The sequence below is a fragment of the Phanerochaete carnosa genome (genome assembly GCF_000300595.1).
Source record: "Phanerochaete carnosa HHB-10118-sp unplaced genomic scaffold PHACAscaffold_2, whole genome shotgun sequence".
Lineage (NCBI taxonomy): Eukaryota > Fungi > Basidiomycota > Agaricomycetes > Polyporales > Phanerochaetaceae > Phanerochaete > Phanerochaete carnosa.
In genome coordinates, this window is record NW_006767629.1 from 2,687,540 (window position 1) to 2,708,683 (window position 21,144).

The 21,144-nt window shown below is 52.7% G+C and overlaps 9 protein-coding genes across 9 annotated transcripts; 2 read left to right on the plus strand and 7 right to left on the minus strand.

Annotated features, from left to right (window-relative positions):
- Positions 1-484: 484 nt before the first annotated feature.
- PHACADRAFT_157976 (uncharacterized protein) lies at positions 485-2,291 on the minus strand (the record flags this gene model as incomplete). The annotated part of the gene is made up of 10 exons (XM_007392070.1): positions 485-650; positions 705-775; positions 832-997; positions 1,051-1,185; positions 1,257-1,329; positions 1,377-1,438; positions 1,517-1,767; positions 1,821-1,933; positions 1,985-2,196; positions 2,254-2,291. The coding sequence occupies 10 exons, from the start codon at positions 2,289-2,291 to the stop codon at positions 485-487; spliced, it is 1,287 nt and encodes a 428-aa protein (XP_007392132.1).
- Positions 2,292-2,600: 309 nt separating this feature from the next.
- PHACADRAFT_250171 (uncharacterized protein) lies at positions 2,601-6,581 on the minus strand. The gene is made up of 4 exons (XM_007392071.1): positions 6,505-6,581; positions 6,000-6,444; positions 3,451-5,943; positions 2,601-3,388 (listed from the first exon to the last, which is right to left on the minus strand). Exons 1-4 carry the CDS (start codon positions 6,562-6,564, stop codon positions 3,339-3,341), a joined length of 3,048 nt encoding a protein of 1,015 aa, XP_007392133.1. The 5' UTR covers positions 6,565-6,581; the 3' UTR covers positions 2,601-3,338.
- A 1,013-nt stretch (positions 6,582-7,594) lies between these two features.
- On the plus strand, positions 7,595-8,217 carry PHACADRAFT_205794 (uncharacterized protein). The gene is made up of 2 exons (XM_007392072.1): positions 7,595-7,910; positions 7,947-8,217. Exons 1-2 carry the CDS (start codon positions 7,758-7,760, stop codon positions 8,037-8,039), a joined length of 246 nt encoding a protein of 81 aa, XP_007392134.1. The 5' UTR covers positions 7,595-7,757; the 3' UTR covers positions 8,040-8,217.
- A 938-nt stretch (positions 8,218-9,155) lies between these two features.
- PHACADRAFT_205795 (uncharacterized protein) lies at positions 9,156-10,256 on the minus strand. The gene is made up of 4 exons (XM_007392073.1): positions 10,098-10,256; positions 9,934-10,030; positions 9,639-9,868; positions 9,156-9,583 (listed from the first exon to the last, which is right to left on the minus strand). The coding sequence occupies exons 1-4, from the start codon at positions 10,218-10,220 to the stop codon at positions 9,230-9,232; spliced, it is 804 nt and encodes a 267-aa protein (XP_007392135.1). The 5' UTR covers positions 10,221-10,256; the 3' UTR covers positions 9,156-9,229.
- A 620-nt stretch (positions 10,257-10,876) lies between these two features.
- PHACADRAFT_250172 (uncharacterized protein) lies at positions 10,877-11,512 on the minus strand (the record flags this gene model as incomplete). The annotated part of the gene is made up of 1 exon (XM_007392074.1): positions 10,877-11,512. A coding segment is annotated over one exon (336 nt), but the record flags the coding sequence as incomplete, so codon positions are not given.
- Positions 11,513-12,420: 908 nt separating this feature from the next.
- On the minus strand, positions 12,421-14,796 carry PHACADRAFT_205796 (uncharacterized protein; the record flags this gene model as incomplete). Its single annotated transcript, XM_007392075.1, has 9 exons — positions 12,421-13,396; positions 13,455-13,516; positions 13,571-13,626; positions 13,684-13,854; positions 13,919-13,953; positions 14,010-14,318; positions 14,371-14,529; positions 14,584-14,703; positions 14,770-14,796. The coding sequence occupies 9 exons, from the start codon at positions 14,794-14,796 to the stop codon at positions 12,590-12,592; spliced, it is 1,746 nt and encodes a 581-aa protein (XP_007392137.1). The 3' UTR covers positions 12,421-12,589.
- Positions 14,797-15,508: 712 nt separating this feature from the next.
- Positions 15,509-17,898, minus strand: PHACADRAFT_205797 (uncharacterized protein; the record flags this gene model as incomplete). The annotated part of the gene is made up of 10 exons (XM_007392076.1): positions 15,509-16,185; positions 16,235-16,497; positions 16,556-16,617; positions 16,679-16,734; positions 16,792-16,962; positions 17,016-17,050; positions 17,110-17,418; positions 17,474-17,632; positions 17,687-17,806; positions 17,872-17,898. 10 exons carry the CDS (start codon positions 17,896-17,898, stop codon positions 15,690-15,692), a joined length of 1,698 nt encoding a protein of 565 aa, XP_007392138.1. The 3' UTR covers positions 15,509-15,689.
- Positions 17,899-18,549: 651 nt separating this feature from the next.
- Positions 18,550-19,549, plus strand: PHACADRAFT_250173 (uncharacterized protein; the record flags this gene model as incomplete). Its single annotated transcript, XM_007392077.1, has 6 exons — positions 18,550-18,627; positions 18,691-18,755; positions 18,823-18,865; positions 18,917-19,071; positions 19,126-19,303; positions 19,359-19,549. Coding segments are annotated over 6 exons (629 nt in total), but the record flags the coding sequence as incomplete, so codon positions are not given.
- A 181-nt stretch (positions 19,550-19,730) lies between these two features.
- Positions 19,731-21,112, minus strand: PHACADRAFT_250174 (uncharacterized protein). The gene is made up of 7 exons (XM_007392078.1): positions 20,828-21,112; positions 20,675-20,773; positions 20,245-20,623; positions 20,155-20,192; positions 20,071-20,097; positions 19,976-20,013; positions 19,731-19,927 (listed from the first exon to the last, which is right to left on the minus strand). The coding sequence occupies exons 1-3, from the start codon at positions 21,070-21,072 to the stop codon at positions 20,557-20,559; spliced, it is 411 nt and encodes a 136-aa protein (XP_007392140.1). The 5' UTR covers positions 21,073-21,112; the 3' UTR covers positions 19,731-19,927; positions 19,976-20,013; positions 20,071-20,097; positions 20,155-20,192; positions 20,245-20,556.
- Between the last annotated feature and the right edge of the window lie 32 nt (positions 21,113-21,144).

A 21,144-nucleotide genomic window follows, 5' to 3' on the forward strand; every position in this document is an offset into this window, starting at 1 on the left:
GTCGTATACACTTATCTTTGGCATAGGAATGCGCATGTGCAGTGCCATATGCAGCGTGCAATCCTGGCGAAAACCGTGAGCTGTTCCACATAGAGTGTTTGAAAGGTTCCGCTTACCACGTTCTCCCGCGAAGGTCATCAAACCCTCCAATTTGGGGGTCGAGCTAGTCCCGTCTTCTGTCCCCGTATGAGATTGGTAGATCTAGCTCTTCTTTACAAAGACATCGGTGAACCCTCAAACGTAATTGAAGCTTATGTCCCCCGGGACTTCACGGCGGAGACAGCAAGGTGGGGTGAGGCGGGTGCCATGCTAGGGCGAAGGCCGGCGACTAGGTTTAGGTGCAACTTCGGCACGTCTTCTCCGCCTTCTCATCCTCGCACCTATAGGATCAAGCTTATCCGTCTATCACTGGGGAAATCCGTTGTATTGGCACGGCTCCGTCATATCCAAAACGTACATTTTCCGCAGTTGCTCTCACCATCGGTTACCATCGCCACTCGACGTCTCCCATGGACCGTCCACGGAGGCCCTTATATGGCTTGTACAGCTCGCCGGTCAGCTTCAGCTGGTCAACCTTCAACGCCGAGAACATGTGCTGCAGTACTTCGAACTTCACACGGAACGCATGTGAAGGTCGAGGCACCTTCGTCCTGCGCTCTAGCATCAGCTTCCGGACTTCTCTAGGCGGTCTCGAAGCCACTCACGCTGAGATAAAGTGCCCACGCAAGGTGAAGCTCGATGATGGGGCGATATTCTTCATCTCCCACCGTAGTGTCTATGCATGCATGTCAAGCTCCGCCTGTCCGCCTTATCATTATTGAAGGAACATGCCTTTGTGCTTGGTTCAAATGTCCATGACGATGCGTTGGATGCTGTGCAGCTTGCACCCGACGCGCCGTCGCCGAGGAACCAGTCCACCGTCATTTTCTCCACAACTCGGGTTGCGAGGCGGGAAGACACCGTCAGGTCGAATATCCCTGTGTATGCCGTGAGTAAACTCTCACGTTTGACGCAACGTGCCTGATAGAGTAACCTTTGTTCTCGTCAAACGTGACGGATGCTTTAATCACGAACGGCACAGCGACCTGGTGCGTGCCGGACGGCTGGTATCGGTAGCTCATCAATGTGAACTGTCCGTCCGGAGGCACAAAGGACAGTTGCCTATCACGGGTCCATCTCTGCAGCCTACAAAACGCGGGAGCCGGTGAGTATCTGTTCGTGATGATGAGCAAATGCTTTCGACGTGAGAAACGCACCGGACACAGGGATGAAAAGAACAATCGGTCATCGTCTGAGAGTTCGCTAAGGAAAGTAGGAGATCCGGCGTCCCTGTGCAAGCTCAATCATACGATTGCGCCGTGAAATTAACTGCCTACCTGACAACTTGCAATTCGACTGGACGGACCCCCAGACTTGGCTCATGGCAGCCACACCGCCTCTTAACAGAAAATACGACAGTAAGTATTTTTCCTTTTACAAAAACGGTCAAGTAAGAACTAACCGGAAGCGAACTCACTTGTTCACTATCGCCCGGAGCTCTTCTACGATGTCGAAGAATATCTCGTTGTTGTTGTACCTCACACCCATCTTCCTCCAGGGTATCGGCGAAGCAAAGGGATGAGAGTTCGACGACTGGCTGGCAAGACCAGTGACACCGGCAACGCTGAGGACCTTCTGCAGGAGAGACGGGGGCAGCACAATGTCACGAAGAGCATTGGAGTATGTGGTAGACGGATGGCCACTGGCATCGAGGGTCTCTTCCAACAGCTGTGCCACGTAGGTGAGACACAAATGAGGGTCAAAAGCCGCGGGTAACGCACCTGATACACGACGTCGAAGTTATCTTTCAATGTCTCCGCGGATATTTGTCCGAAATATTCACGCAATATGTCCACGAAAGCCTGCAGGAACGCAAACACGTATAGGGGATCAACTGCAGATAGGTGTGAGACAAAATAGCGGCAGGTAGGAGCGCAACACGCACTGTCGCCGCTCACAGGGCATAAGAGCCGCAGGTCATCGTGCTTGACATGGCAGCACGCGCTAGGCGTGTCTAGCTCCAGACTAGACACGTAGAGCACGGGATCGACATCCGTCGGTCTGGAGGCCTTGGCTAGAGCAGTGTTGAGTGCTTCAATGTGCAATAAGGGGAATGCTGGACTGCTGGAGCGGAAGCCAGACTGGATTATGGCACGCCTATCCGGAGGACCTGACGTCAGTCTAAATGGACGGGCGCGTACGACGTAAGCCTACCCGGTCGAGTCTAGGATTATAAGACCGTCAATTGCCATAGTATTTGGATAGGATGTATGCGCACAACAGTGCGGATAGGTGTAGTGCCGGAGCGAAGAATGAGTGGGAAGCAGGTCGAGTCGGCACGGCGGAAGCGCCAGCGCCTGAGATGGCGTGCACATACGGCGGAGCTCTCTCAAACGATCCCTTCGCACGCAATTCATGTCCAACTGGAACGGCAGTCGTTAATTTATGCAATACATAGAATAAATAACAAGAAACAAAACAGTGTCCATGAAGCTGTACGAGGAAAAGTAACAGCTGTTCAACGTTCAATATGAGGCATACAACACAACGTTGCAAAGCAGGCAACATGCGGGGTGTGCATATCAGCAACGGGACCTCGCAGAGCATATAATGGCTTGCTCGACATCCAGTGAGGGCTGGGATATACTACAAGGGGGTGCGTCGCGTCGACAGCCGTACATACAATGGCAAAAGTGAGAAGCAACGTGTCTGAGCATCAAGCCCAGCACGGCGGAACGACCATATATGACAAGATGAAAAGTTCGTGATAAGGGACGTCATGAATGGGCAAATGTATAGAGAAAGTAAAAATGAAGAGAACATTGCGAGATAATAGACACAGCAAATACAGGAAAGGAAGCAGGTCCATTGGGACTAGATATTCAGCACACCGTACTGATAGTCACCAGAGACGAAAAGCCGGCTGTGCCTTTGGCGTTGCGAATGTTCTTGTTGTAAACGGAGTCGTAGCTTCGCCAACTGGTTCTCTCTCGAGACAAAGTTGACGCCTCTCGACCGGGTAGAAGGTTCAACAGAGGTAGGCGGCGATCTTGGCGACGAGTTTGAAGCGTTCGTGATATCGGAACCGCTGGAGCTTGAAGGGACAATACATGCGGCGACAACGGAGGAGGCACCAAAGTTCAGGCGAGAGGAAGACCAAGGAAGAGACGGCATAGGTATAAAGCTAGTCAATGTCTGGAGCGCAGCAAGGGTGGGCGACATCGCGGGTGACGTGGAGACTTCGTGTACGGCAAGAGATGGTGAAGACGACGCGGAGACTTCGGCCTCCTTCCCATCCCTCAGCGGCGAAGAGGCCTCTTGGGAGTTGACGTCTTCAGCGGTACCATGCCTACGGAGCAATGTCATTAATCTAAGCTTGTCATGAACAAGACCGAGGAAGCTCGTACATACTCGAGCGAGACTTGCTCTGGCTCTTAGTGGGCGTAGAGTATAGAGCATTCGACGGCGCACTGTAAGCCGGGCTGCGACGTGGCTGAGGGATAAAGGATGCGGGCTGGACCTTCCGGGTCGCTGTCTGAGGAAGGGGAGGAGACTTCTTGGCAGGTGTTGAAGACGATCCAGTAGACTTCGAGGGCCGGACCAAGCTTACTTTGGGCGGAATACGGGACGTAGACGTAGGAGTCGAAGGGGTGAAGGCCTTCGTCGCAGGACGCGGGATGGCCGAAGGGGAGCCTTTCATACATGGAACACCGGGCTCGTCCTTCACTGGCGATACCGGAGACACAATGGCGCGTACGGGAACATCATCAGGGCCTTCGAAGTCTGGGGGAGGGTTGAAAGTGAAAATAATACCCCCTTCAACTATCTGGCCAACTATCTCGCTATCGCCGTCACCTCGCACGCTGGCGTCGTCTTCCTCCACCTCATCCTCTTCAAGAACGACATCAAGAGCGGCGCGTATGGAAGATTCGTGGATCTCGACACCGATCATAGAAGGGATCAAGAAGGGGGGGACATCATCGTCCACAGTCGCGAGAGCCCGGGAAAACAGGTCCTTGCTGCTCTCGAGAGACCTGAGCTTGGAGTGGAGAGGGGGCGAATTGTCAACGTCCTCCAGACACTCGAAGAAACGGTCAATCTCCTCGGCTGGGCGAACAGTATTTGCCACCTCCTCTACGTGCTGTGGGAAGGTCCAGGTCTTCGAGAGAGAATGATGGCGTCCGTGGATCTGTGTCGGCGGAGATGCGGGTGCAGGCGAAGAAGATGCAGACCGGCTGGATATTAAAGAGGGGATGTCCTCAACGGATGATTCAACAAGATGAGAAATCTCGCGAGGACATTCGTCCGATCCAAAAGAAGAGTTAGACAGCGACGCCTGGAAAGAGTAGTTGTCGTCTTCGTCCTCATCTTCGTAACCTGCAAGCACATTCTCTACATCGCTGGACTCCGATCGGTTAAGCTCGTGGCTCTCGTCCTCTGCCTCTTCTTCAACTGACTTCAGGGAAAAGTTGGGCCGCTCCGTAGGATCCGACAGTGACTCCACATCCGTAAATGAACCTGAGGAGCCAATTGACCTGAAACCCAGACCGCCACGTTTCGCGTATACCATCGTCCTGGAGACGGGAGGAGTGCGATACTTGCTGTCAGTAGCTTGCGGAGTTGGTGTGGTCAAGAGGCTATCGAGTTCCCTCTCGGCCTCTTCCCTTCGCTTGCGTTCCTCTACAAGGGCGGTCGCCAGCTTGCAACACTCAGCTTGAATGTCCCCGTATCGCGCTACCTGATCCCGAAGGCGTTGGCATTCGTCCAAAGCCTTAGCCAAATCCAGTTGAACCCGTGTGTACTTTGCCCAGCCTTCTTGACCCCAAGACTCTTTCTCGGCAACAACCTTCTCTAAAGACTTCTTCTCGATCTCTACCATGCCGACGCGCTCCCGAGCAACCCAGGCTTCGCGGCGTTCGACCTCGACACGTTTCATCAGCATAGACACTTGACGTTCGGTGTCAGACAGCCTGGTACGCCAACCCTCGACGTCCTTCTTCAACTCGTCCCGCTCTGCTTTAAGATCTGCAACGAGCAACAACATCTCGTCATTCGGGGCATCGCTCGGCGCGGAAGCCTCCGAAGCGTAGGATTGGGAGCGGGAGTGAGGACGAGCCGATAGTGCGCGCTCGAGGTCGGAGATGCGCTGCACCAACGCAGAGTGCGCCTGGTATAAAAAATGATGCTCACTGGAAGAGAGAGATCGCGAGCTCCTGGACGCTTGGCTGCCGCTGCTGCTCTCGCTGCTGAGAGAATATCGTTGATCGCTGGTAGGCGTCAATTCAGGCGTTGGAAGGCCAGGAATGGAGTAAGACACTGAGTCTGTCGAGGAAACGTAGGAAATGCTACTGCGTCTCGAGACCCGAGAGCGAGCACTTTCAGCCGTAGCGCCTAAAGACTGACGCCGAGAAGGTACAAACGAAGATGGAGTGGAGGAAGACATGATCATAGACTGTCGCTTCTTTGCAGCTGGGTTTTCACAGTCTACGGAGGGCGGCATGCTGTCGTTACTAAGGGATGGGGACAGCGTTAATGTTCGCAAGCCTGGACGCGGACGGACAGCCGGGGACGGCTCAGGTGTCGGGAGTTCGCCGAGCGGAGTATGGATCAAAGCCAGAGACAGAGGGCGAAGATTCAAGGCTGTCGGCCTGGGACGTGCCGGGAGAAACGTTGGCTCGGGAGCCGTCTCCGGCACTGGAGACAGCGTCATTTGTACATCGTCAATGAAAGCCAAAGCCTTAGAGTCTTCAGCTTCTTCGTCCTCTTCCATAAGCGTACCAAGCTGTTCTTTGGACGACACTGACGCCCTGAATTTGCCAAACGAATCGCGCTTGGTGCTTGCGAGAGAGCCCAGACCACCTCCGTAGCCTGCACCGATGCCAGGCGGATAAGAAGGCTTTGATGCTGCCATCGACATCTGTCAGACTGTCCAAACCCACATCACGACAATAATAACGTACGGAAGTCGAACCCACGCTCGAGCACCGGTGTCCCGAGCTCGGGAATTTCCACCTTCGAGAAGGCGCCGACATCAGTCTTGCCTTCGAGGGCCAAAAGAGCCCTGCGGCGGATTGAGTCTTTATCACCAAGGTTAATATTCTCCTCTGCAGAGGAACTGGAGGCATTCAGCATCGAAACTCCCATGATTTCAGCGGACTCGCGTCGCGTGGATACGGAGGAACGGCGGCGATGGTGGGAATTGCGCTTTGGTTTCTCGGTTGAAGGAAGCGAAGGGGGAGATGGTGGCGGACTGTTCAACGACGGAAGAGGGGGCGTTGCCAGAGATAACAAAATGCTTTGAGGAGAAATAGAGGCGTTACGAGAGTGAGAGCGTGAGTGAGACAGTCTGCGATTGTGATGACTGCTGGTGGACGGAGTAGGCCCGCCTAGTCTGAAAGACTCAAGCTGGTATCCAAATAACCGTAAGAATATCTTATTAGTCTCGGATCACAATAGTGAACTGACCTTCTTCCTGTCTGCTGTGCTGTCCTCGAGCGTGTGAGTGGCACTTGCGGTGAAGTCCATGATCGGCATGAGTGAGAGTAGTATAAAAGAGCGACTGAAGTTCAAAGAACGTGTTGAAATAAATGAAGGAATGGACCGGACCGTTAGATAAAAACCACGGATGTGGACGACTCGATAGACGTCGAGGACAAGGATGAAGGCAGCAAGCAAGAGAAAACGGACCACATCAGCAGGACAACTATCAACTCGGCTCTTGCCGACTGCCCCTGCCGCCCGTCTTAATTATGTACAGGCGCCGAGGTGTGTTACCCCGGACTGTTCGATAGTTAAGGCGACAAGAACGGTAACGAGGAACTATACTTCAAACAATATGGTAGCGTAGTCTAGGCAAACGTACTGATACTCATTGTCTGTTATGCGCGTCGCGACTGCTGAATAGACTATGGCTCGCGCATTCCAAGCTTCGGCTCATACTGCTGCTATGGTTTCCTCTGCAGGCTGGTCTCCAAGTGCGTATCGCCCTATGTTTATTTTCGTGCCATCTTTCGCCGCTAGACCGTCTCGGCAGCTACATGAACTCCCCATTCCCCACCTCTCCTACCCACCACCAAGCGTTTCTGGTGTGTCCAACGGTATTTGCACATCCCCTTTCTCCTCCGCAAGAGCGCCTCATATCTCCGGCTTCCCGTGTAATTATCCTTGCGTCCGTCCCTGCTTGCTATAGAGACCTATAGTGCAGACGAAATGATCCTTGGACTGTAGATACCCTACTCACCGCGGTGCTTTGTATCCAAGTAATGTACGTTTGATACGTTACCGACACATGTACATGCCAGGGGCCGCGCCAGACAGGCCTATCGATTGAGAGGCCAGCGCCAGTACGTGAGTGGGCGTGCGTTGCTGGCTAAGACATGACAGCTGGCAACCCAGCGACCGGTGATCGATTACCCTCCACCCCAGCCGGTTGTGTCGCACAAGTTGGTCCCCAAAAAGCACGGGCACGGGCACACCAAACTGGCGCTGAGGGCGAAGACCTGTAGTATGCCTGAGAGAAGCGACGCGAAGTTGGGCGTACCAGGTCGCAGTGCGGGTAACGCAAGTCGCCTGAGCTAGCGTGCGATGCGCTGCGGGCGTCAGGGTCCCCATTAAAGACTGCATGCTCGCGACGCGGGTTTGACGGTCACGGCAGGACATGTTCGCTATGAGGGAGCAGATGCTGGAAGGACGATAAGGCTGGATGTACCATCACCGTTATGCTCACCCAGAACGTCGAGTTGCGCAGGTTTGGTGCTGCGCCGACGATAGTGACCACAGGTTGCTACGTCCGGGATATCGAGGACGAGCTCGACGCCGAATTCGGCGGCACGGCCGCCCGGCGAGAACTCGAGAAGGGGCTGCTGTCGAAGGTGAATAAGCGTATGTCGATATTGATGTTGTTTTAGGTCCTTAACTTTGTCCGTCTGCCGCCCTTGTCGATCCTAATCGCCCGTAGATTGATCGCAGCAATGCCGAGCACGCTGCACGTCTCAAGATAGGCCCCATCGGCTGACATTCAAGAGCGTTTGGTCTCTTAGTGCGGCTCGATTGCGAGGCTTCGAGGAAGACCTGGGCTTGAAAGGACAACGTTCAAACGCTACGCGACCGCAAGCGGTGTGGATCGACGAGTGGAGTAGGTTCGGGTGTTTGTCCCACTTTAAAAGGTGTTCTCTATTCGCAAATCGCCTTGAAGAAGGCTGGTCTGTTGACCTCCGCATGAATTGAGATGCGACGCCGGTAGGCATGATGCTGCTATCCCTCCTGAGCGAGATATTTGGTAGCCCATAAAAATTGCCTTGTTTAGAGGGTGCGGCCAACATGTATCATAGTGGAGATATCGTCTTACTTGCGCCGGCACTGTAAATCCTTTTAGCTCTCCGGCCGGTTCGGGGGGACTTGCTTGTCCGAGTCGCTCAGAGCCTCAGAGCCCATGTAGAGGATCATAATTGGAGTGGTGGAGGCATGTAGAAGAGGATGTAGGCCTGGGAAGGCCTAGAAGTACATGCCCATTGAAGCGTGGACTCAGGGCTGCCGGGACGAGAACACGCCAACCGCCGCAGCATACCTGGGACCACTTGCCAGTGCATAATTATCGCTAAGGATAGCCGTCAGTAGAAAATGACGACAGCATTGGATGCGACGGCAGATACCTTTACTCAGAAATTCTGCCTTAGATCGTGTAGCGAATAACGTCGCCCTGGGCAGAGGGGTGCAAATAGTTAGTACGGAGACCACAGGCAGCAAGTTACACGCGCGCCTGGAGACGTCATGTATCACGCACAATGATTCTGCTCGCGCTGAGGAAGGGAGTTGCATTTGCCCAACGCGACTCTGCTTTGTTTACTTTCTTCAAGCTGGGGCGGGGCGCGGGCGGCCCACCAGTACCAGCAGAAACCACGCGGAAGGACCAAAAGGATCGAGGACGTACCTGACAGATTGGCGGCGGTGCTTGCGCCGACCGGCAGATCCGACAAAATGTCTATGTTAAGGAGATGGTAAAGGTTGTTGTGGTTGTAGAGCTTGACACCGATATCTGACGACAAATAGCGCCACAAAGCCGGTTGCCATAAGGCGATAGTGGCGTCCGGCACTCCGGTTAGCATTCCGGCTGACGCTCTAAGGAGGTAAATGCAAACATGGATTACTTTTGTACTCAACCACAAGAAACATATTACACTAATTGGCATTTTCAATCTCTAATATCAACAGAAAGCTTTGCTCTCGCCTTCTCGAGAGCTAGGCAAACATCGAAGGCTTGGATGGGAGTCTTGATATCACAATGCTCTAACAAGAACCTCTCCTTCTCGCGCCAGGGAAATCCCAGCAAAAGCTTCAGATGATCTTCACAGTTGATTCCTGCAGACCAGAGCTGTTCAAAATGCCTAGCAAGAACAGGATCAAGGTCATCAAGGTAAGAGCGAAACGCCGACATGGACGCGATGATTGAAGAGCCAGCGACACTAGAATCTTGGTTAGAGGAGCCGCTCACTGAGGGTAGCTGAGATGTTGATGCTTGAATTGACTGAGAGGAGACCTTGAGCTTCTGTGGCTGAAATGTCAGATAAAATTCATGTCGACATGAGTCGGGAGGTACATACAGATGCCATATTCTTCCTGGGCTTAACTGGTACTAAATGAGGCGCAGTGTTGACATCTTCATCATCACGGTGGGGTTCCTCGCCGTCCGTAGATTCATCTATCTCGATAACTTCTGATGAACCGCGGCCAGGCTGATTCCGGCGCTGTTGCAAACGACGGAGACGCTTTTTTGCGTAGTATACGGCTGGCCAAGAAGCCTCATACAAAGTCAACAGCTTGTCTGCTTTGGCTGCCTGAAAGCGCATTGCATTGTCAATTTGTTAGGATGAGAGGACAGATTATCTGCATGTGCACATGCCTCCAGAGTGTATAGTGCCACCATGGCCTCATCCTGCTCGTGCCACATCTTCGTCACATCAAGATGCTCGTTGACAAATTTGCGAAGGGTACGCTACGCATGGATAGCCGTTCCCCACGACGAGTCAGATTCCGCGAACAAATGATAAATATCATCTTACGAGGGCCTTGTTGTAGCGTGGCTTGTTATGAGACAAACCCATTGCATACTGCTGGCCCATCTGCCGCAGCGTTGATCTCGTCGGTGGCGGGAAAAGTGGCATGGTATCTAGTGCGGGGGGCATGGGCGACTTGTGATATACCAGATGGGGCTCCACGGAGCCTTTTGTCTTGTAGTCCACGTAGTATGCTCGTTTTGTGTTATTCTAGCGCGACCGGAAAATCTTTGCAAATGCGGTCACCACAGCACAGGCTATTCCAAAAAAAATAGACGAAGGATGCTCGCCGAGCTCCGACCAGCCGTCAGAAATGGGGTACCGGCTTAGTTGGGGGTCGCCGAGTCACAAGCAGGGAACCAACTTCCCCGCGTGACCTGGTAATCTAAATAGCTCCCCTCGCATGATCACACCAAATGAAGACAACGCACTCGCTATGCGAGATATCCTGCGGCAGCATCAGCAAAAAAATCGATCGTAGATCAAGAAAGGGTTGCTAGACAAGCGCTTAACAGTCTGGTGGACGCTGGCAATGCAAGGACAGGCGAAACCAGGCTGGTATTGCATTACAATCTCAACCCAGACCGGTATGTCGATACAATTCTGTTCTCATTATGATATAGCTAGACATAACATGACCTGCTCACTCAGATCAGCTCAGACCTCGGTGATGACGTGACATCACACGCGCCGCCGTGGCCTTCGTCAGCCTTCGCCTCTATGTCGACTCTTCCGAGACAATTCAAAGGTTCGTTTGACCTACCCTAAACTAATTTTGATGTATATCCTTTTATATATTAATCCATATAGAGGGCACTCGTCGCTCCGTGCCTCTTACTTTCCCACCACCATGCCACGGGTCTCATCGAACGGACACCACCCCCTTCCTGCCTCTGTACCACCACCGCCACCGCTACCACCACACTACACACGCAGTGCCTATGAACCGCTCAACGCCGTTCTGAGACCTGATCGCGGGCGCCTGCATATGTACGGCCTCGGTGTATGCGCTCACCGATAACCTGCGGCCAATCGGGGTGCGTCTCTCCTTCCTTTCGCGCCATGCACATTCGTTTCAGCATTCTCATTGACAGTATGTCCAGCTGACCGCATATATGGTAGCCATGATGTCGGCTCCCAGCCCTCAGCGCGGGTCTCACAAGAACTCGAGACAGCAACCCAATCATGTGAGGTTTGTATATGCTTGCCTGTATGCTTCTCTGGCTCATGGCTTTGTCATCTCGCTCGCGCAGGTTCATATAAGGTACGTGGTCTGCATATATGCGCTCGTTTATTCATTTTCTCATGCACAGATCCCTATTAGACATATTTTCTCATCTTACAAGCTGTTCCCTTGAATGTACTGCGCTCCTACATGACACCTGATGCGCGTCGTGAGTGTACAGCTCATTTGTTGTGTTGCGCCCTCACGAAGCTTTGTAATCAACATTTAGTTGTGCACGCGCAGAGCATAAGGGCAAGGAACAGTTTGCGACGTGTATGCCCTCACGTACACACTTTCTCTGTCGAATGGATCTGACGAGCAGGACGAGCAGGACGAGCAGGACGTGCCTGCAGGCTCCGCACCTTGTCTCGTATAGCGCACCTAACGGCATGCACACCGCGTTCACGGTATGCATCGCAGTCTGTAGGCTCCCACGTGATGAATGCTCACATGTGCGTCCAGTCCAGGACTCGATCCCCGCGCAACATGCACCACTGCGAGGGCTGCTCGTCGTCGAACGCTTACAGTGCGAGTGACACATGCGGCGGCGACATGCGGCGACGACATGCGGCCGCTTCGACTGTTCGACGTCACCGATGTGTTCATAACACCTACCTGCGCCCATGTATTTACTGTAGCTTTGCGAATATATTATTCTTTGTCTTCAATTATGATGTGCAAGGTGGCTCCCAATATATTGAAATATTCAACGATTTATTGCGAGCGGACCCAGACTGGCGCTCGCTGGTAATGCCTTGCCAGCGCATACCAACCTCACCAGCATGCTATGCATGCTAAAGGATCCCAGACTGATATGTTTGATAAATCAAAACGGTGCTATATCTACGTTGAAATATTTGTTCCCAGAATGATTACCATTGTAAGTGAGGTTAGCTTTACCAGGGCTGCCCAGGCTATATAAGCCGCCGATTTTTTCGCTGATGAGGCCTGGCCGCACGAGGGGGGCCGGGTTTGAGTAACGAGTTGAGCCTGCTTGCCTAGTAGCAGTGCGAGAGGCGCGGGGAGAGAACTCTGTACTCTGCGCATCGGTGCACACTGTCATGCTCGTCTGCGCCCTTCTTTGGACCCCAGGTAATGGCGGGAAGTGTCCGCAAGCTGACGCCAGCGCGCGATCAACAAGCTGAGACACAGGTGCTCAAGCCCGCTACAATATTTCCCGCTTAGCTGAGCTTGAATTTAAATGTACACAGAGGAGGCCCCCAGTGATATATCAGCGACAATTATACGAAGCGTGCCATCCCCAGCTTCACTCTCAAGGCCTACCACCGGCCTTGAGCACCTCGAAATACTTTCGAACACCAGAAACATCTCCAGCAAAGGAGCCAATAACACCATCAGGCCGGACGACGACATACGTGAAGGCCGCTCCGACAGCGTCCAGATCATAGACTCGTCTGACCTCTGCATCCTTGTCGACAAGAAGCTGCACCTTGCCAGCCGTCACGTCCTCCGAGAGCTGCCGACTGAGAGATGAGGAATGGTCTGTGCCTTTCGGCAGAATGGCCACCACACGGACCGCCTCGGCATCCAACAGGTCGTGGATGTCCTCGAGCTCCTTCAGGAGCCGACCGAGGGCGTTCACACCAGGCACGAACACCATGACAATGTGCCGATGCATGTCAAATAGCTTGTGCAACGTAGTGCTTTCCGGAGTAGCTGCGAGGTGAACAGATGTGACGAGAGCGTTGGGCGCGCGGTCGCCGGCACGAAGCCTAGCTGTCTCCTGGCCATAGGGATCCTTTGCACCACTTGCTGACGCGTCCGCGCGGGTTTCGAGGACGATTGGACTCCATCGACAGTTTACGCCCAGTTGCAGGAGCACCTTCGGACGGTGCATTACATCTTGGTTCGTCGCTTGCTTCTCTTCCGCTGCAGCCTCGCCCCCTAAAGCTCCGTCGAGCGCAGATTTAGCAGGCTTGCCGAAGGCCAGGTAGTGTATGTTGGATGAGAGGTTTAGCATCTCGGCTATGACTGGGACACGTTCCTCGTTGTAAGTGTTCAAGAGTTCCATGGAAGCACGACCGTGGTAGACCAGGGCAAGCTTCCACGACAAGTTCATCTGCCCGAGCCCGTCATAGGTGAATAAGTATCAATCATATGAGAGGACAGCAACATACCGCATCTTGAATGCCAGAATTCATTCCTTGGCCGCCGAATAGACTGTGACAGTGCGCAGCATCTGTAAACATGATATATGAACTAGCGAGAGGAACTATAAGACATCTACACGTACCGCCGACGAGGAAAACTCTCTCTTTATTGAACTTCTCACACATTCTGATGTTAGCCCTTGAGGCGAAAACGTATCGATCAGCAAGTGATGATTATCAGACGGATCGGACATACCTCCACTCCGTCACCCATTCAACGTCGTGGATGAGGATATCATCGCGGTGGGATATGCTCTGGAATAGCTTTCTAATACCCTCGAGGTCGGTCGGTAGACTAGCAGGGAGTTCATGACCGAGTGCCTGCATCTGGAAGAGCGAGCCCGTCTTCATCGGCCTGAGGCCGATGCTAACAAGACACCAATCAAATTAACATTCGCCACAACAGTGTCACGTCCCAATGAAAGACTTACGCAGCCTGCGTCATCTTGCCCCACATGTGCCAGTGCTGTGATAAACGCCTTCGTCACTTGCCATCTCGCACAATCGATAGATGATACTGACCTCCTTGTCGAGGCCAGTGACATTAACGTTGCCGGAAAGGACACGATCCTCCTCTCTCGTCTGACCAACGAACGGTATCTCAAGTATCCGACGAATACGCCCTTTGGCACCATCAGCGCCTACTAAAAATGAGCACAAAAATGTCTCCTCATTCCCGGTCGAAGTGTCCAGTATGCGGGCCATGACTTTTTCATCACTCTGCTCAAAGCCAATAAGCTCTTTACCTGTCTCGACGCTAGCGCCGAGGTTTCCCAGATGCTTCCGCAACAGGGCTTCAAACTCGGCCTGACTGACAATTCTCGCCTCCGGCTAATTGAGGGCCAATGAGAGAAACATCGCAGAGCATGGCTGAAATACTTACAAAAGCATAATACTGCGCCGTCCCTGCGCCTTCTGCCCAAGGAGCCGATTTGGCCGTATGGCCATCGGCTTCGTAGGACGAGAAGTCAAGCGGGGCAGTTGAGCTATCTATGACATCCTGCGCGACATCGATCAACGATAAGACTTCCAAGGTCCGGGGCTGGTAACGGAGTCTCATTAGCCATGAGTTTGTGTAAATGACAAGCGAGCTTACCGTGACACCACTTCCTCGGATGCCACCATGGAATGTCTCCCTCTTTTCGATGATGCGCACGGGCACACCGTTCTTGAGGAGAGATATAGCGGAGATGAGGCCAGTAGGCCCAGCTCCTACCTGTATCATGGGGGAAACATTAGCGTGCGGCAGGCTGGAGAATGTAGCCTCCAGATAACGACGTACAACGAGGACAGGCAGTCGGACGGACATTATTGTGGTTGTGAAGTAAGGCTGCGGTCTGAGAAGAGTGCAAGGATAGAGGTGTCGCGTCGCATCACTCCGCCCCAGTTGATAGAGCTATCTATAGAGTCTCAGCCTTGGTTTCAGCTTCGCAGTCGGCAAAGATGTCTCACGTTTCATGAGCCAGCTCGTCCGTCAAACATGAACCGCGAGACATGTCCAAATTCTCGGTATTATGAGCGTTAACGTAACGTCTAGAAGCGGGAGTACCTGTGCTACGCGACTTGCGTGTGGGCACTCGCAGTGAGTCCATGACACGAGAGAAATTTGGAGCTTTTTTGTCGCAAAAAATATGCAAAAAAAGCTGGAAAAAATAAGTAAGAAAAGGCCGTATTTTTTTGCTCGGTATCCGGCGGTCCGGCAGCTCGGCAACCCGGCAGTCGAGCCGATTATCCGCCGGGTGCCGCCGTCCCCCGGGCGCTTTGACAAGCAGCCTGGCGGACAGTCGGCTCGGCTGCCGGGTTGCCGAGTTGCCGGGCTGCCAGATACCAAGAAAAAATACGACATTTTCTTACTTATTTTTACAAGCTGTTTTTGCATTTTTTTGCAACATAAAAGTTCTAAATTTCTCTGGTGTGAGTGAAATTACCAGTTACGAATGACGACTCGATAGACATCAAGGACAAGGATGCAGGACAACCGGTGATTCGGCTCCTGCGGACTTCCCGCTATGTATAGGCGACCGAGGCACCCCGCGATAGTTAAGGCGACAGAAAGGGCGACGAAGAGGTGTCCTTTAAGCAATAGTGTTATCGTAGCCCAAGCAAGAATAGAGCCCGCTTATATCATCTAGATTGTACAATAGAGATACGTCGCATAGAAAAGGTCCAGCCAACAGAATACCACGTGAAGCGTACCAACCCTCAACGCCTACCGCCGGCTTTGAGCACTTTGAAGTACTTCCGGACACCAGAAACATCTCCAGCAAAGGAGCCAATAACACCATCAGGCCGGACGACGACATACGTGAAGGCCATTCCGACAGCGTTTAGATCATAGACTCGTCTGACCTCTGCATCCTTGTCGACAAGAAGCTGCACCTTGCCAGCCGTCACGTCCTCCGAGAGCTGCCGACTGAGAGATGAGGAATGGTCTGCAAATTGTGGCAGAATGGCCACCACACGGGCCGCCTCGGCATCCAACAGGTCGTGGATGTCCTCGAGCTCCTTCAGGAGCCGACCGAGGGCGTTCACACCAGGCACGAACACCATGACAATGTGCCGATGCATGTCAAATAGCTTGTGCAACGTAGTGCTTTCCGGAGTAGCTGCGAGGTGAACAGATGTGACGAGAGCGTTGGGCGCGCGGTCGCCGGCACGAAGCCTAGCTGTCTCCTGGCCATAGGGATCCTTTGCACCACTTGCTGACGCGTCCGCGCGGGTTTCGAGGACGATTGGACTCCATCAACAGTTTTCGCCCAGTTGCATGGAGCACCTTCGGACGGTGCATTACATCTTGGTTCGTCGCTTGCTTCTCTTCCGCTGCAGCCTCGCCCCCTAAAGCTCCGTCGAGCGCAGATTTAGCAGGCTTGCCGAAGGCCAAGTAGTGTATGTTGGACGAGAGGTTTAGCATCTCGGCTATGACTGGGACACGTTCCTCGTTGTAAGTGTTCAAGAGTTCCATGGAAGCACGACCGTGGTAGACCAGGGCAAGCTTCCACGACAAGTTCATCTGCCCGAGCCCGTCATAGGTGAATAAGTATCAATCATATGAGAGGACAGCAACATACCGCATCTTGAATGCCAGAATTCATTCCTTGGCCACCAAACGGGCTGTGACAATGCGCAGCGTCTGTAAAGATGAAGGTATGTTCTAAATTCACGAATTAGTGCTGTAAAACCTCTGCACGCACCACCGACGAGGGAAACTTTCCCCTTGTTGAACACCTCACACATTCTGATGTTAGCCCTTGAGGCGAAAACGCATCGGTCAGCGAGTGATGATTATCAGACGGATCGGACATACCTCCACTCCGTCACCCATTCAACGTCGTGGATGAGAATGTCATCACGGTGAGATACACTCTGAAATAGCTTTCTAATGCCTTCGAGGTCGGTTGGTAGTCTATCAGGAAGTTCATGACCGAGTGCCTGCATCTGGAAGAGCGAGCCCGTCTTCATCGGCTTCAGACCAATGCTAACAAGACACTAATCAGATCAACCTTCGCCGCGATCCCACGAAAAACTTACGCAGCCTGCGCTATCTTGCCCCACATGTGCCAGTGCTGTGATGAGGGCCTTAGTTACTTTTGCTTATCTTGCACGAGCAATAGATGATACTGACCTCCTTGTCGAGGCCGGTGACATCGACGGTACCGAAAAGGATACGATCCTCCTCTCTCGTCTGACCAACGAACGGTATCTCAAGTATCCGACGAATTTGGCCCTTGGCACCATCAGCGCCTACTAAGAAGGAGCACAAAAATGTCTCATCGTTCCCGGTCGAAGCGTCCAGTATGCGGGCCGTGACTTTGTCATCACTCTGCTCGAGGCCACTAAGCTCTTTACCTGTCTCGACGCTGGCGCCGAGGCTTCCCAGATGCTTCCGCAACAGGGCTTCAAACTCGGCTTGACTGACGACTCTCGCTTCCGACTAATTGAGCAAGGGCAGTCAGAGAAACACGGTAGAACATGGCTGACATGCTTACGAAGGCATAATACTGCGCCGTCCCTGCGCCTTCTGCCCAAGGGGCCGATTTGGCTGTACGACCGTCCGCTTCGTAGGACGAGAAGTCAAGCGGGGCAGTTGAGCTATCTATGACGTCCTTCGCGACACCGATAAACGATAAAGCCTCCAAGGTCTGAGGCTAATATTGGAGTCTCATCAGCCATAAGTTTGTGTAAACGGCAGACGAGCTTACCGTGATATTAGTTCCTCGGATACCACCATGGAACGTCTCCCTCTTTTCGATGATGCGCACGGGCACACCGTTCTTGAGGAGAGATATGGCAGAGATGAGACCAGTAGGCCCAGCTCCTACCTGTACATGGAGGAAACGTGAGTAAGCAGCAGGCCGGGGAATGTAGTCTCCGGAGGTCGACGTACAACGAGGACGGGCAGTTGGGTCGACATTGTTAACGTTGTGGATGTAAGACAGGATGGAGGTATTACGCCATTTTGTCTCAATTATAGGATCTCAGCCTCCTTTCAGCGTAAGATATCTCGCGTTTCACGTCCGCGGCCGACGTAGCATTTACTGGAGCGTAGATTCATTACAGTGGCGTCCCCGAAGAAGGTCCTAAGATATAAGGTAATCTTGCGGGACCGTTCGCCAGCTCGCGCGCGTCCTGGAAACAGTCGCGTCAGCAGGCCATCGGCAAAAGGAGACTAAGATTACTTAGCATTATAGCGTCGATATTTATTGTTAATTTACGTTATAGGTTATCTCAAATAACGGTAATTATCGCATGATTGATTGCCCCAGTTCGCCGATCTGCGCTTCACCACTATAGCAATGTGTTGTGCGTGCACTCGATACCCACGGAACGCCCTTGACTCCTGACTCCGCCGTAATGAAGGGAGTCCTTACACGTCCGTCAATGGTCCCGACGGTGTTAGTGGAAGATTGTCGCGGCGGCTCCCCGCCGGACCCCCAGACTACAAGGCACGGCTTTTGACAGGGATCATATCATCGGTCGACTTGAAATCTTCCGCACTCAAGTCCCTTGGTCCCGTCCACCACCTCTACGTCTTCTTCCTTCACTCGTCCCCGAGCAATCAGCAGAATGTCTGCACCAGTCGTGACCAAGATTGTCCCTGAGCAATCAGCTTTTCTGTTATGCGATCTGCAGACAAGATTCAGTACGTCCCAGGCCGTGTGTTAGCGCTCTGCAATTGTACTGACGCGACATTCCCTGTCTGAAGAGCCCGCGATATATCAGTTTGACAAGATCGTAATGACCGTAAGCAAGATGGTCCAGATTGCGAAGGTGAGATCAAGAGACATCTCCCGTGCCGGTCGATGGTAGACTAATGGAATGTGTCTATGCTCCGCAGGTTGTTGGCGTCCCCATGATCGTTTCAACTCAAAATGCTAGAGGTTCGTCTCATCGGTCGCGAACCTTCCTGGAACTGGTGCTCATATCCGTAGCTCTGGGCGACACTGTGCCCGAAATTGACCTTCAGGGCATGGGACCTCTACATCTCGGCACATTTGACAAGTCCACGTTTTCCATGGCGACGCCCGATGTCATGTCGACGTTGCAACAACATAACATCAAGTCTGTCATACTCATGGGCATAGAGGTGCGTTTACCGTCACCTGTACGGGTCTACCAGGTACTCAGCCATGTCGTTTAGCTACATATATGCATACTCATGTCATGTTTGGACCTTCTCGCCCTCGGGTATGAAGTGCATGTCCTCGCAGATGGCGTCTCCAGCTCGAACAAGGAGGAGATATCTATTGCATTTGACAGACTCAGGCAAGCGGGCGCGATCATTGGCACAAGTGAGAGTGTTGCTTTCCAGCTGCAAGGTGTGTATCACGCCCTCCATTCCTCTCCCACTTACGCTCAACTGCGATCTTGTAGTCGACTCCGCCAAGCCAAACTTTAAGATATTTGCGAAGACCATCAAAGAAGAGAAGGAGAATACTCGAGAGGTTCTGCAGACACTGCTGCCCGTTAAGGCAGGCTTATAGACCTGGGTTTTACTGTCTTCCGAGTAGAGATCTGGAAGAATTGGCCCGCGTGACTCGGTATTATACTACTTCACCTGACCCACCATGTTGTAGGTTTCGTCGTCGATGCGGTCTTCATTTTCTGATCGTAAGCGCGGGAGCTATGTTAGCGTCCATCTGTTTGGCAAAAGCTTGGGATCCTAACAAAGCCACGTGGCGTGCCCAAGCCGGCCGGATGTGCGTCCTGCTTGCAGTCTCTGAACGTCACCCACGACTAAGAACTACGTCCTCTGACCGCCTGACTAGCCTGCGCCCGGAGCGAGCACCAGGGCCTCTTGTACTTCTCTAGATCTCCCTCTTAAGTCTGCAAGTATTCCTGTCTTAACTCTCAACTATGCTCGGCAAGCTCGTGCACCTGGGCTTCGATGCTCTACTTATCAGCGCATTTCTCGCTGGTATCAAGCGGTCAACTGGACTCACGTACGGAGCCTTTCTCGCCATTTTGAGCCGTGGCTTACCCTCTCGCAGTCCAAAGCTGTCAACAGTTCCGAACAAGGATGTTCGCCGTATGTAGTCCTTACTATCTAATGCACGCCGCCTACTAATCATGCCCTCACATACAGAACTTCTTAACACATACTTGGAGTTCGGTGCGCTATGAGGATGCGACCAAGAGGGAATTTCTGACAACGTTCTCATATTCCCAGGAGAATATGTCTTCGACTTCGCTGTTGTAGTATTTGGGGTACGTGTTGTTGTCGTTCTATGCTTATTCTGCCATAACCGTCTCTCTACAGAGATCAGAGTCATTCGAGAGGAAACATTGAGTGCAAGTATGCGATGAATATTGAGCTATGTCTCCACAATCATCAGCTATCAATAATTTTATACGGCTCTCTGCCTTTGGTATCGGTGCAATATCCTCGAGTGATCCTTTCCACTACAGTCTTCCCTTACTTCCCAATGCTCATGCAATCTGTACAACGTTCGCTCGCGCCATCTGTTCGTAACTATCAGGGTGTAGGGTTCCACCATGTCACGGCAGGCTCATTCTAACCATTTTAAGCACAAGCTGAGGTTTAGGAAGAGACATCCAAATAGCCCGATGTCTATCCCAAGAAGTTGTATACGAAGAAATGGAGCACGACGGAGCCAAGAGCGAAGTCGGCGAATGCACTATGCGAGAACGTTAGCTTACAGGCGACGCTACAACGTCACGTTCCTTACCGCTCTGGCGATACGTCCTTGAACTCATTTCTATTGGCGGGGTTGACTTGAGAGCGCAATGAAGCGGTCAAGACGAACTGGCCGACGCAACTGCCGAAACTGCGTGCAGCACGTTCAGTAGATGCGGCTTACGCGATCCAGTGGTAGACGTACCCAGCCAAGAACGCATTGAACGGGAAGTTGGTCACCAGGACGCAGTATACAAACTGTAGTACGCCAGCGATCATGAGGAATACGAGGAATGCGTCAATGAGCTTCAGGCGAGGAGAGGTGGTCTCGTTGTAAGCCTTCAGGAGGGACTGTACGGCGTTCCCTGCAGCTGCTGGCGACGTTTCATGCAGAGCAGAGGGCGTAGAAGTTGTAGGCTGCTTCGCTGCTGCTGTAGACTTTGGTGCCATGACTGCAGTACTCAAGCGGAAATTCGGGTGTATGAAGCGGTTGACGTGTAAGAGCTGCGCTTCCGCGAGCAA